This window comes from Aplidium turbinatum, chromosome 11, assembly GCF_918807975.1.
Source record: "Aplidium turbinatum chromosome 11, kaAplTurb1.1, whole genome shotgun sequence".
Classification (NCBI taxonomy): Eukaryota; Metazoa; Chordata; class Ascidiacea; order Aplousobranchia; family Polyclinidae; genus Aplidium; species Aplidium turbinatum.
In genome coordinates, this window is record NC_137482.1 from 3,094,947 (window position 1) to 3,107,021 (window position 12,075).

Below are 12,075 nucleotides of genomic sequence, written 5' to 3' on the forward strand. Positions count from 1 at the left end.
GAAACGGGCCATTCCGGCTTTCAGCAGCCGAAGATTTCCGTAAGTTTCGCTTTCAGCTCATATTTCATAATAAAATTACAGCAAATGATTTTGAATCGAAACAAACTTTATTTCGAAAATCCCAATTTCCGCTTCGAAACACTTTCACGATCAACATTCGCAAACCGGAACAATAGGTAAATGTTTGGAAAACACAGCGCTTTCTGCGTTCCAAGAATGTTGAGAATTTGTTTCAAGGACACATCCGAACGATGGCATAGCTTTCGAAAAGGAAGTGGGCTATTCGCTAAGAAACTTTCAAATCAAAATACAGTATTTAGAAAATAATGTTATTTAGAATTTCCCCAGGAAAATCATAATAAATAAATCTGTTTTAAAGCTACATAGTAGTGAGCAGCATTTTCAAATCGTCAATGCCCATTGCCCACGCTAGAATGCATAGTAAGACATTTTTTTCCGATGTAGAATTTTACACTTAGCAAGAAAAATCATTTGACTGCAGCAAGTTTCGAATATTTTGAGAAACAAATTTGATTTAAGCTCAGTAAATTATCGTCTTGTTTTACAAACACAAAGAAACACTTCTAGTGGCCATGCTTAACATGTCGTTACATAATCATTTCAAACAATATTCCAAAAAGTAAACTACAGATGTTTAACGTTGCTCCACTTAGCCCTGGAAGGGTGAACCACACGCGAGTTGCAGCCCAACACAAGTACAGCATTATTATTTATTAAAAACGCTGCATGGATTTTTTTTTCACGTTTTCCGCTCACCACAAAATGCAATGAACAGGAAAAGACATTGTTTTTTTAGCTGGTTGCCACTCAAAGTGCTTTGTAGCATACCAGAAACTAAGGCAATCAATTCTTATTCAAGAGCATTGCTAAATAAATCTTGCTAAATTGATATCTCATTTGAACTGCGTACGCAGTTGAACTAATGAACAAACAATTTTAGTGAAGTAAATTCAGAGATAAATGTTAGAAGACAAAAAAACTCAATGGCAACAAAAGTCGCTTACACAATAAGCTAATTTCAACCACAATTTTTTCTTAACAGCATTTAAAAACAATGACCTAAAATGCCGCATTACAGACACAGTCAAATGAAAACAATTTAAAATCTGATAAGTTATTCATTGCACAATATATTTTAAAATGCATTGAATGAATGTATTAATGTTTTACCCAAACATTTACTGACTTCCATATACGATTACTTCCAACACAATGCAATCTTGTTTTTATAAATAAGTGTTGATGTTTTTTTCTAGATAAATGAACATCCCACCAATCTTGATGGTTCAAATATTGCTGGAATCATAACATTATGCCTTAGTTTTGCAATATATATAAATTAAAACATCGTCTGATTGTCGGCACTAGGAACACAAGTTAAGTATTTTTTGAAACACTTAAATTTCGAAAAAGTCCATTTAAAGGACCATTCCCAGGCAGCCCAGGGGACGACTTACATTTGTACCATTCATTGTAAGTCAACATCCATGAAAAGATTGCACAGCTACCACCCAGTGCTTTACTATAAAATGTATGAAAATATAAACAGGTTGATATTATCATTATAAACCATAACAACATCAAACAGCAGTTTATAATAAATAAAACATTAACAAGTGAGGCAGTAAATTTATACCTTGATTTGATATTTGTCAAAATTTTACTTCCAATGGGAAGAAACTGTGCGGCTGCTGTTGGGATTTTATTCCATTGTTTTTGAACTATTAGCTCAGAGTTCATTATTAAGATGCAAAAGGTCAGAAGGAAAGTATGACCAGAGATATCAAAACCATCCCAATAATGTCCTTGCTTCAGCTCCTTGCACTCACTTATGTGATTGATGTCAAATTTTGGGTTATTTTCTTTGTCTAGGCATAAACCAGTGAGGTCATAAATATATCGAAAAACAATGTTTACCCAAAAATACCATAACAGTGTTGCAACTAGAAGCCTAAGAGTTGAAAGTATTACAGTTTTTTTCCAATAATCTCCACCATGAACAAATGATGTCAAAATCATATATGATCCAGTCACAATCAATGTCCAAGCCCAACCCCATTTCACAAAATATTGATTAAAAAAGTTTCCCTTGCTTGAAAAATAACTTTCTGGAATGACAACAGCAGTTTTCACCCCAGACAAAGTTAGTTCCATAAACCACAAGAACATAACTAAATACGATGATTGGATGAGAAATAGTTTTTGAGACCATTGCCAGACTGTCTTAAGAAAACTTCTTTTGCTTTCTTCTACCTTCAAATCACTCATTTTGAAAGTGTTTTTGATTTGACAGGTTACCAACTTTAATTATCTAATCAACCTGGAGAAATAAAAAGTTTATTTAATACAACTTAGGTGTCAAACCATTTCGAGAATAGCAATTATATGCAGCTTATAAATCTTCATTCTAACTAACAACAGTGAGAAATGACAAACAACGTACTAGAGATGTACCGATATATCGGTATCGGTGATATCGGCCATTTTTTGAGTATCGGTATCGGCAAAATTTGGCCGATACTGTGGCCGATACTAAACATGCAAAAAAAGGCGTTTGCTTCGGATTTTCTGCAGAAGCAAAGATATAAATTTTTTAAAGTAGTAACTAACGTCACATTGAAGTAGAAAAATAACAACCTGTTCAAATTTTTGATACCTCACACTCCCATGACTTCAAGCATTGTTTGCTTACAGTGATTCTTTCACTCAAACAAAACGTTTTGCTTCAGCAGTTTTGCGTTGTTTGATTCTTAAGTTGTGAAGGAGACTCAATTTCTCCAATATTTATCATTTGTGTTTCTTTTTTACTTTCAGCAGAGGATAAAACCAGGCCAAGACTACCCAGGTGGCGGGAATGTGTAGTTTTGCATCGTTTTTGCGTTGCTGGACGTTTGAGGGACCAGTGTGGCTTGGTTGTTTTGGTGGGCTGGTTCTGTCAGTTTATGATTTGGTCGCCTTTCGTTGTGGTGGACTCACCAGGCTTGAACAATGGCGTGGCGGAGTGGGTGGGGGTGGTGGGACTGCGAATCTTAACTGATCTAATCAATAAGTGGTCTTGTTGTGCCTGGGATGGCGGCCTCATTGTGGGGGGGAGTGTCCTTCTCCGCTGTGGGCACGGGGCTGGGTGCTCACTGGTGCGACGGGCTGTTGCGATTCGCTGGCCATAACGGTGTAGCTTCCATGCTAGCCATTTAGACCATCCAATCAACTATATGTTTCTCGGCAGCCGTTTTGTAGCAATAATTGACATCGACAAGAATTGAAATGGCTAGTGTGGAAGCTGCACCATTTTGGTTCGGAATGGCCCGTTTCGGTGAGTCCGATTCGGTGAGATTCGGTGAGTCCGATCCCTTAACGGGGAATTTTTTCAATTTTTTTTTAAATCATCGGGTACCGTAGCCTAACTATCATTGCCGTGTTAGGGTTAGGTGTTTGGGGTTAGAGGTTAGGAACTCACCGAATCAGAATCACCGAATCGGACTCACCGAATAGTAGCAGACCCGTTGTGGTTGGCGGGTCACGGCAGCTCGCTGTGCTGGTGAGTGCTCACTGCTCAGCCTTGTGCTGGTGGCCGGGGGGACGCTCCTTTCTTCGCAATGAGGTTGTCATCTTGGGTCCACGTCTTTTAGGTGCAGACAGTTAGGCGCCGGTCAGATAGGCACGCACTCTGTGGTAACATTTTGTGTGAAAAGCATTGCCTTACCTGCCAAGCTGATACAATCTGCAGACTTTACTAGGAATAGCACCTAAATGAACGGGCGCCACAGTGCTCCGCACCTAAATATCTGGCCGCCACAGTGCTCCGCACCTAAATATCTAGACGCCACAGTGTGCGCACCTATTTGACCGGCGCCTAACTGTCTGCGCCTAAAAGACTTGCTCCGCCTAAAAGATTTGTGGTCCCATTGTTTTCTTTTTGGGCCTACTTATTCTGCCATGACATTGTTTGGGCTTGGTGAGTTTGTTGCGGCTAAGGGTGGAAGTTGAATCGCCGACTGGTGGAGCCGGCTTGCTGGGGGCAGCCGAGTTGCACGGGTTTTTTGAGTGTTTGGCGGGGTGAGAGCGATGCAGAATTGTGCATTTTTGCTGTCTGGGTAGTCTTGGCCTGGCAAAAGCGCCCCCATGCTGCTAAAGGTCCAAAAAACCCTTGCAACCCAGCTGCCCCCAGTCTGCGACCCAACTTCCACCCCTCGCTGCAACAAACCAACCAAGCTCAAACAATGCCACGGCAGAACAAGCAGGCCCAAAACGAAAGCAATCGGACCACGAATCCTCACCAAACTGATCAAAACGGTCCTGCCGCGCCCAATACGACAACCCCACCGCGAAGAAAGTGAGCGTCCCTCCCGGCCACCAGCACAGCGAGCAACCGCCAACCACAACGGTGCAGCTTCCACACTAGCCATTTCAATTCTTGTCGATGTCAATTCTTGCTACAAAACGGCTGCCGAGAAACATATCTTAATTGGATGGTCTAAATCAGGGGTGTGCAACCTTTATTACAGGAGGGCCAGATATAAATAACTTGGTTAAACCGCGGGCCGCACGTTTATTTAACATTTGCTTTCTAGTAGCTGCAGACACAAAAAAGTAGTTTTTTTGTTATTCATGTTTTTTTTATGGCATTATTAAGGGTTATCTCCTTGCAAAAATAATATATATGTTAAGAGGCATAAATTTCTGAAGAAAACTGCTATTCTAATTTTTGTCACACCGTCTTTAAACGAGTTCAGTGAGAAGTTTACAGCTGGCTTCTTTTCCCGACGGCTTTTCCAAATTTGCTTTAATGGAAGTGCTGGCAATTCGAAGTCCATTTTCCAAGTGTTTGTCTGTCAAAACCGATCGATGGGAAGATTTCATGACGCCCATATTAGAAAAAAATTGTTCACACAAATACGTTGAGCCATAAGCAGCCATTTTTGAAGCCATGGATTTTTTCAAATCTGGAAAGTCGTCTTAGTTGAGATGTTTTTGGTAAAAATCGCCAAGATTCATTTCTAAATACTTTGCTTTCAAATCCGTTTTCTCTTGAAGATCAATCGGTTCAAGTTGGATGTCAGCTGGTGCTTTGTCAATGTCTGTGTTGAATGGCGAAGCAAATATACCAAACAAATATTCATGAGATTTGAAGTCCTTGAAACGAGCCAAAAATTCATACAATTTTTCAAGTTGGTCTGCAAATTCAGCTTTCTTCTCAAGATGCATTCCATAGCCTCTCAAAGTTGGAAATTAGAAACGTTTTCCTGTCTGTACTTGAGCTTTCCAAAGTCGTAATTTGTTCATAATGCCTTTTAAATGTGACCATACATTTTCATGTTCCAAATAATTAAATACAATGGATTAGCGGTGGCCGGTGGGAGATTTCTAAAATGCTTAACAGAAGGTGCGAAATCTACAATAATTCATTTTTATTTTTCTACATCAATGTGACGTTAACTAGTTACAACTTTAAAAAATCTATATCTTTGCTTCTGCAAAAAATCCCCAGCAAACGCCTTTTTTTACAGGTTTAGTATCGGCCACAGTATCGGCCAAATTTTGCCGATACCGATACTCAAAAAATGGCCGATATCACCGATACCGATATATCGGTACATCTCTAGTTTTATAGCATTTGTTTTTCAAAGTTCTGATATTCTGTGCTTGAAACTCAGTATTTTCAATGAATATCAATAATAAGGGTACGTTGTAGAGATGTACCGATACCAATATTTTGGCCGATACCGATCCCGATATCACTTTTTTAGGCCGATACCGATACTGATACCGATATTTTGGCCGATACTTTGGTGTTACAAAAAGAAGCAATTTTGGTATTTGCAAGGAATTATATCAAATGCTAAGTTTTACCTTACTTGCATAAAACTATTAAAAAAAGATTTCAATTGGCATAATTCATTAAAGATTCAAGAATCCAATCTCAACCGCATTGTTGTGTCATAATAGTAGGTTTTAGTAATGAAAGGCCACCATAATTGAGGATTGTGGTATAAGGGAAGAAATATTACATCATAATTGGGGTTTCTGAAAAAAAAGTGTTTGCGCAAACTCTCCACATAGGCTAATCAAAATTGATAATAAGATGTAAACTGTAAACCAAGTGATTTGTGTAGTCGTACAAAAACTATTCGACAAGTAATGTGCAACTTAAGGGCTCTTGTCGTTTGGTTGAAAAACTTTTGCCAAGCCAAGACTATTGGTATCGGCCTAAAAAAGTGATATCGGTATCGGTCAAAATATTGTTATAGGTACATCTCTATATAAAACACTGACTGAGCTTGTCATGGGGATACTTGGACCTGTGCCCATGATCATTTGAATCTTTCATAAGGGCCCAGGAAACCATATTCTTTGTAGTCCCATTGCTACCTTTAAAGTTTTTTTTTTTTGGGGGGGGTGGTCTTTCATTGGTATCAAACCTAAATTATCCTCTAAACAACTCTGCTTTGAATAAACATATTTTTATAATTGAAAACCAGGATGCTTTAGAACAGTGGTTCCCAAACTGTGGTACACATACCGCTATTGGTATGCGAAAGCCTTTCAGATGATACGCAAGAAACTCACTTAACTTGACACAAGGACATCCACAGTTGACAGTAAAAATGATACAATTTGCGCAAACTTTTAGATTACTTAATGTGCCTTTTTGTGTCATAATGAATTTTTTTCATAGAAGATTCAAGCATTTATGACTCAACATCTACGTCAGTGATTCTTAAAGCTTTTCATTGCAACGTTTTTGAAAACTTTTGTTGGAAACACACGAGTCAACAATAGGAATTTCAGTCACTTTTATAAATTTGTGTCTTTAGCCTTTATTTGTCTCAAAATGAAATGAATTTAGAATTGCGCTATGTGATTGTTAAACTATAACCAATTGCTACAGTTTCGCAATGATGAGTTATCATGCACATGTCAGGTATAACAACATCTGTGAGCACTGTATTATGCAATTGAGTTTAGATATGATATCGTACAAAGCGAAATCATTGTGCAACACCCTTGAAAAAATGAAACTACGCAGCAAGGGCATGGAGACACACAGTTTGAGAACCTCTCACCCAGGTTGTTTTTAACAGAAAAGCCAAAACTTTTTAGTTTTCAATGTTGCTACTGCCTACTGATAGTAGCAGTGGTAGTGCACCTTATTTATTGGTCTTTACTTCAAGTAATCTGACAGCTAATTTGCAGATTTAAGTACCGTAGTTCCTGATGAGGACACATGTAGCATTGTACGTGTCAAAAACGTTTGAGTTGATTTTTTTTAAATTATGTTATACGGTATATCTGCGTAATACAACATGTTAAACCCATTAAGGTTACCGTACTTTGTTTTGTTTGTCTATGGTTCAACAAAGTAAACTCTCTACCAAAGCTCTATCATGTTATGCGTATCAACCTTGATAATCATAAATATTGATGTCATACACTCATACTCATACCGTACCGTATTTGCCATCAAACCAGTCAATCTTCCGCCAGAACATTGTCATTAAAAAACATTCATCATAATTTAATTAATATTTTACAGGTAACTTCCAAAGTTAAAATCATTGCTGCATTAAACCCAACTCACTATTTTCAATGAAAAACCATAAAGTCATACGCAATCTAAAGAACTAGCCCAAAAACCACAACCAAATCAAAACCAGGCTACCAGCCAAAAAAAAAACGCAACCGCTGAATTTTTTGGTAGCCACTTTAACAAGTCGAAATTCTGCCACTGAAATTGACTACAACGCAACCGCCAACCAATCAGAACGTGTTATAAGAGGCTACCGTCCAATTGTGACCCTTCTAGCACTCATCCAGAGAGTTAATGCTTGTTTTAAACTTTATTTGGTAATTACAGAAGAAAAAGAGCAATAGCAGTGGTGAGAATCCAACACGCGTCAATGAAATGACTACTTTCTAGCCCTAACCCTAACCCCTAAGCCAACCAGCTGACAAAAAATCCATCACTTAATTTGCTTTCTATGATCTTCTTTTTGTCATTTTTTACGTCACTTAAACCGTAGCTTATGATTGGTTGGCGGTTTCATTCTAATCAATTTCAGTGGCAGAATTTCGACTCGTTTCTAGCACTAGTTGCTACGTTCATCTGATGAAATTGAAAGTAAAATTAACAACAAACAAGATGGTTTATTGCTTCACTGACGTTTCGCGCACCATGACAATGCGCATCCTCAGAGCGAATAACATACAAAATAAAATTTCACCAGGTTATATACTGCAGTGCGATTGAAGGCAAGAAAAAATAAAACACGCAATATTTTAAAAATTGGCCAATGATGTGTGAGCGGTTACTTTCCACGTTAAATTACGTAAAAACTTCCAACAATAAACATAAAAATTCGAAGCGGTGACGACCAACAGAAAAAAGTGCGATTGAAGGCAAGAGAAATAGAACACAATGTTTTAAAGATTGGCTAATGATGTGCGGTTACTTTCGACGTTAAATTACGTAAAACTTCCAACAATAAACATAAATTCGAAGCAATGAAGACCACTAGAAATTCGAGACAAAATTAGATTGCAATAACGTGTCCAACTGTGTTTAAGTAGGCTTGAAGCCTGCACGTCGAGACAATAATGATTTATAAGGTTTTGGTAAAAAGTTTCCGTCGTTCCGGTTGAGTACATTGCAATGTTTGGATGTGATGTTGATGAAGCAACTTTCTGCGGTGGTGCGTTGGTAATAATTACTTTCATTTTTCAAAATTTTTGTTTCTGACCAGTTAATTTTGTGATCCTCTTCTAACATATGTGAACAAAGGGCTGACTTTTCATGTTCCATATTTTTGACCGCTCTGCGATGTTCTTTGACCCGGGAATTTATACTACGTTCAGTTTGGCCAATATAAACTGCGTCACAATCATTACAAGGAATTTCATAAACAACACCACATTTATTCTCAAAAGGGGTAGGGTCTTTTGGTAGTGATAAAATATTGCCGATGGTTCGAAATGGTTTCATAGCGACTTTAACTCCGGCGCGATTCAATGCTCGTCTTATCGACTCAGAAACTCCCTGTATGTATGGAATGGTGGTGAAACTGTTATAAGTTTTGCTGTTGCTTTGTTTGACCTGACGTTTGGTCGAGAAATGAGTGTGCCGTTCTGCCATTTTCTTGGGAAATCCATTAAGTTTTAAAGTGTTATAAATTTGTTTGTTTTCGTTTTTCTTGTTCTTTGCAGAGGTGACCAAGTTGTTGGCGCGGTTGTAAAGTGTTTTGGGAATAGATAATTTGTGTTGAAGAGGGTGATGTGATGTGTATTGCATGTACCGGTTGGTATGTGTTGGTTTTTTGTAAATCTCTGTGGCTAATGTACCGTTGGTTTGTCTGGTGACCTTCACATCAAGAAATGCTATGCTTTGGTTGTTTTCAACTTCTTTAGTGAATTGGATGGAGTCTGATATGGCGTTTAAGTGTTGATGAAATTGATCTACTGCGTGGTTTTGTAGTATAACATAAGTGTCATCTACATATCGAAGCCAAATTTTGGGTGGTGATGAAAAAGTGTTGAGAGCTAATTCTTCGATGTGTTCCATGACTAAATTGGCCAAAACCGGCGAAAGTGGCGACCCCATTGGTGTTCCAAAAACTTGCCTGTAAATTGTCGTTTTGTAGGTAAAAAACGATGCATTAAGGCAAATCTGTAGAGCACGTTCAATATCCGGAATTGTCCAATCAGTTCTGTCTGAAAGAGTGCAATCTTGGGAGAGTTTATCTAAAGCGATACTACGGGCCATGTCGACAGGTACGGAGGTAAACAAACTGATTACATCAAAGGAAATTTGAACTTCATTGGGATTTATTTTATAATCGGCAATAATATCACAGAACTGTTTTGAATTTTTAACCGAGAAATCGGTGCACCCAACCAAAGGATTGAAAATATTGGCCAAGTGTTTTGCCAAATAATAAGTAGGCGAACCGACAAACGAAACAATTGGTCGAAGAGGAACTTCCGGTTTGTGTATTTTAGGTAAACCGTAAAATTTTGGAGCAATGCCGTCTGAACTTCTCAACTGTTTATAAGTCAAAAAATCAATTTTATTTTCAGTTTTTAATTTCCAAATGAATTTATTGAGATTAAGTTCGGTTGCCGGAAGAGGGTTCTTTTTACAAATTGAGTAAGTCTTGGAATCGGACAATAAAGCGTTAATTTTTTGTTCATAGTCACTGGTGTCCAGTATAACCGTACAGTTACCTTTGTCAGCTTTCAAAATTGTAATATCCTTGTTGTTTTGGAGACTTGTTAAAGACTTTTCTTCTTCGTTAGATAGGTTCTTTTTCGGGATCTTGGCATGTTTCAGAATGTGAGAAATTTCAGAACGAGCATCGGCGACTTTCATGTTGGCTTCTTTTTCTAATCTGACTAGACCACGTTCGGCGCTGCATATAAAATCTACGGTAGGAATTTTTTGTGGAACTACGGCAAAGTTTAAACCTTTTTTCAAAACGGTGGTTTGGTGCTGCGTTAAAGAATGTGACGAGAGATTTTTTATCCATCTTTTGTCATTGCAATTGTTACTGTGAGTTTTTCTTGGGGCTAATTTAGAGATCTTTTCTTCGTGCTTCTGTTTTGTTTTTTGAGCTGTCGAAATCTTCCTTTTTTCTGCATGTTGGTCTAATTTATTCATTGATTCTGCATTTAAAATTGCACCTAATTCGTTTTTCAAACTTTCCGACATCTGCTTCTTTTCCTTTATTTTGCCATGGTTTTCTTCTATGCAGAGTTTCAAAAATTGCCAACCAAACTTGCGAGCTAAACTGACACCTTTCGGAGATTTGACTGGTGGCGAAAACTTTAAACTATTTGGGAGAATTTGCATTGCCTTGCACGTATGATTAAATTTAAGATGACCATATTCTTTTTCTATCGTTTTGAAACAGTTGACGTAAGAGCGAGCCTTTCTGAGTACGTTATTTCCATGCTCTTTTCTGATTAAACTGAATACTGAAAAGTTTGGGTGTTCATCAGGACAATTATCGTTTGGCAAAACACTTGGCCAATATTTTCAATCCTTTGGTTGGGTGCACCGATTTCTCGGTTAAAAATTCAAAACAGTTCTGTGATATTATTGCCGATTATAAAATAAATCCCAATGAAGTTCAAATTTCCTTTGATGTAATCAGTTTGTTTACCTCCGTACCTGTCGACATGGCCCGTAGTATCGCTTTAGATAAACTCTCCCAAGATTGCACTCTTTCAGACAGAACTGATTGGACAATTCCGGATATTGAACGTGCTCTACAGATTTGCCTTAATGCATCGTTTTTTACCTACAAAACGACAATTTACAGGCAAGTTTTTGGAACACCAATGGGGTCGCCACTTTCGCCGGTTTTGGCCAATTTAGTCATGGAACACATCGAAGAATTAGCTCTCAACACTTTTTCATCACCACCCAAAATTTGGCTTCGATATGTAGATGACACTTATGTTATACTACAAAACCACGCAGTAGATCAATTTCATCAACACTTAAACGCCATATCAGACTCCATCCAATTCACTAAAGAAGTTGAAAACAACCAAAGCATAGCATTTCTTGATGTGAAGGTCACCAGACAAACCAACGGTACATTAGCCACAGAGATTTACAAAAAACCAACACATACCAACCGGTACATGCAATACACATCACATCACCCTCTTCAACACAAATTATCTATTCCCAAAACACTTTACAACCGCGCCAACAACTTGGTCACCTCTGCAAAGAACAAGAAAAACGAAAACAAACAAATTTATAACACTTTAAAACTTAATGGATTTCCCAAGAAAATGGCAGAACGGCACACTCATTTCTCGACCAAACGTCAGGTCAAACAAAGCAACAGCAAAACTTATAACAGTTTCACCACCATTCCATACATACAGGGAGTTTCTGAGTCGATAAGACGAGCATTGAATCGCGCCGGAGTTAAAGTCGCTATGAAACCATTTCGAACCATCGGCAATATTTTATCACTACCAAAAGACCCTACCCCTTTTGAGAATAAATGTGGTGTTGTTTATGAAATTCCTTGTAATGATTGT

The 12,075-nt window shown here is 38.0% G+C and overlaps 2 protein-coding genes across 2 annotated transcripts; both read right to left on the bottom strand.

Annotated features, from left to right (window-relative positions):
- Window positions 1–96: 96 nt before the first annotated feature.
- Window positions 97–2,333, bottom strand: LOC145779805 (acyl-coenzyme A diphosphatase FITM2-like). Its single transcript, XM_082591450.1, has one exon. It carries the CDS (start codon window positions 2,287–2,289, stop codon window positions 1,399–1,401), a length of 891 nt encoding a protein of 296 aa, XP_082447576.1. The 5' UTR covers window positions 2,290–2,333; the 3' UTR covers window positions 97–1,398.
- On the bottom strand, window positions 2,329–10,384 carry LOC145779710 (uncharacterized). Its single transcript, XM_082591347.1, has 2 exons — window positions 8,760–10,384; window positions 2,329–2,341 (listed from the first exon to the last, which is right to left on the bottom strand). The coding sequence occupies exons 1-2, from the start codon at window positions 10,382–10,384 to the stop codon at window positions 2,329–2,331; spliced, it is 1,638 nt and encodes a 545-aa protein (XP_082447473.1).
- Window positions 10,385–12,075: the final 1,691 nt, after the last annotated feature.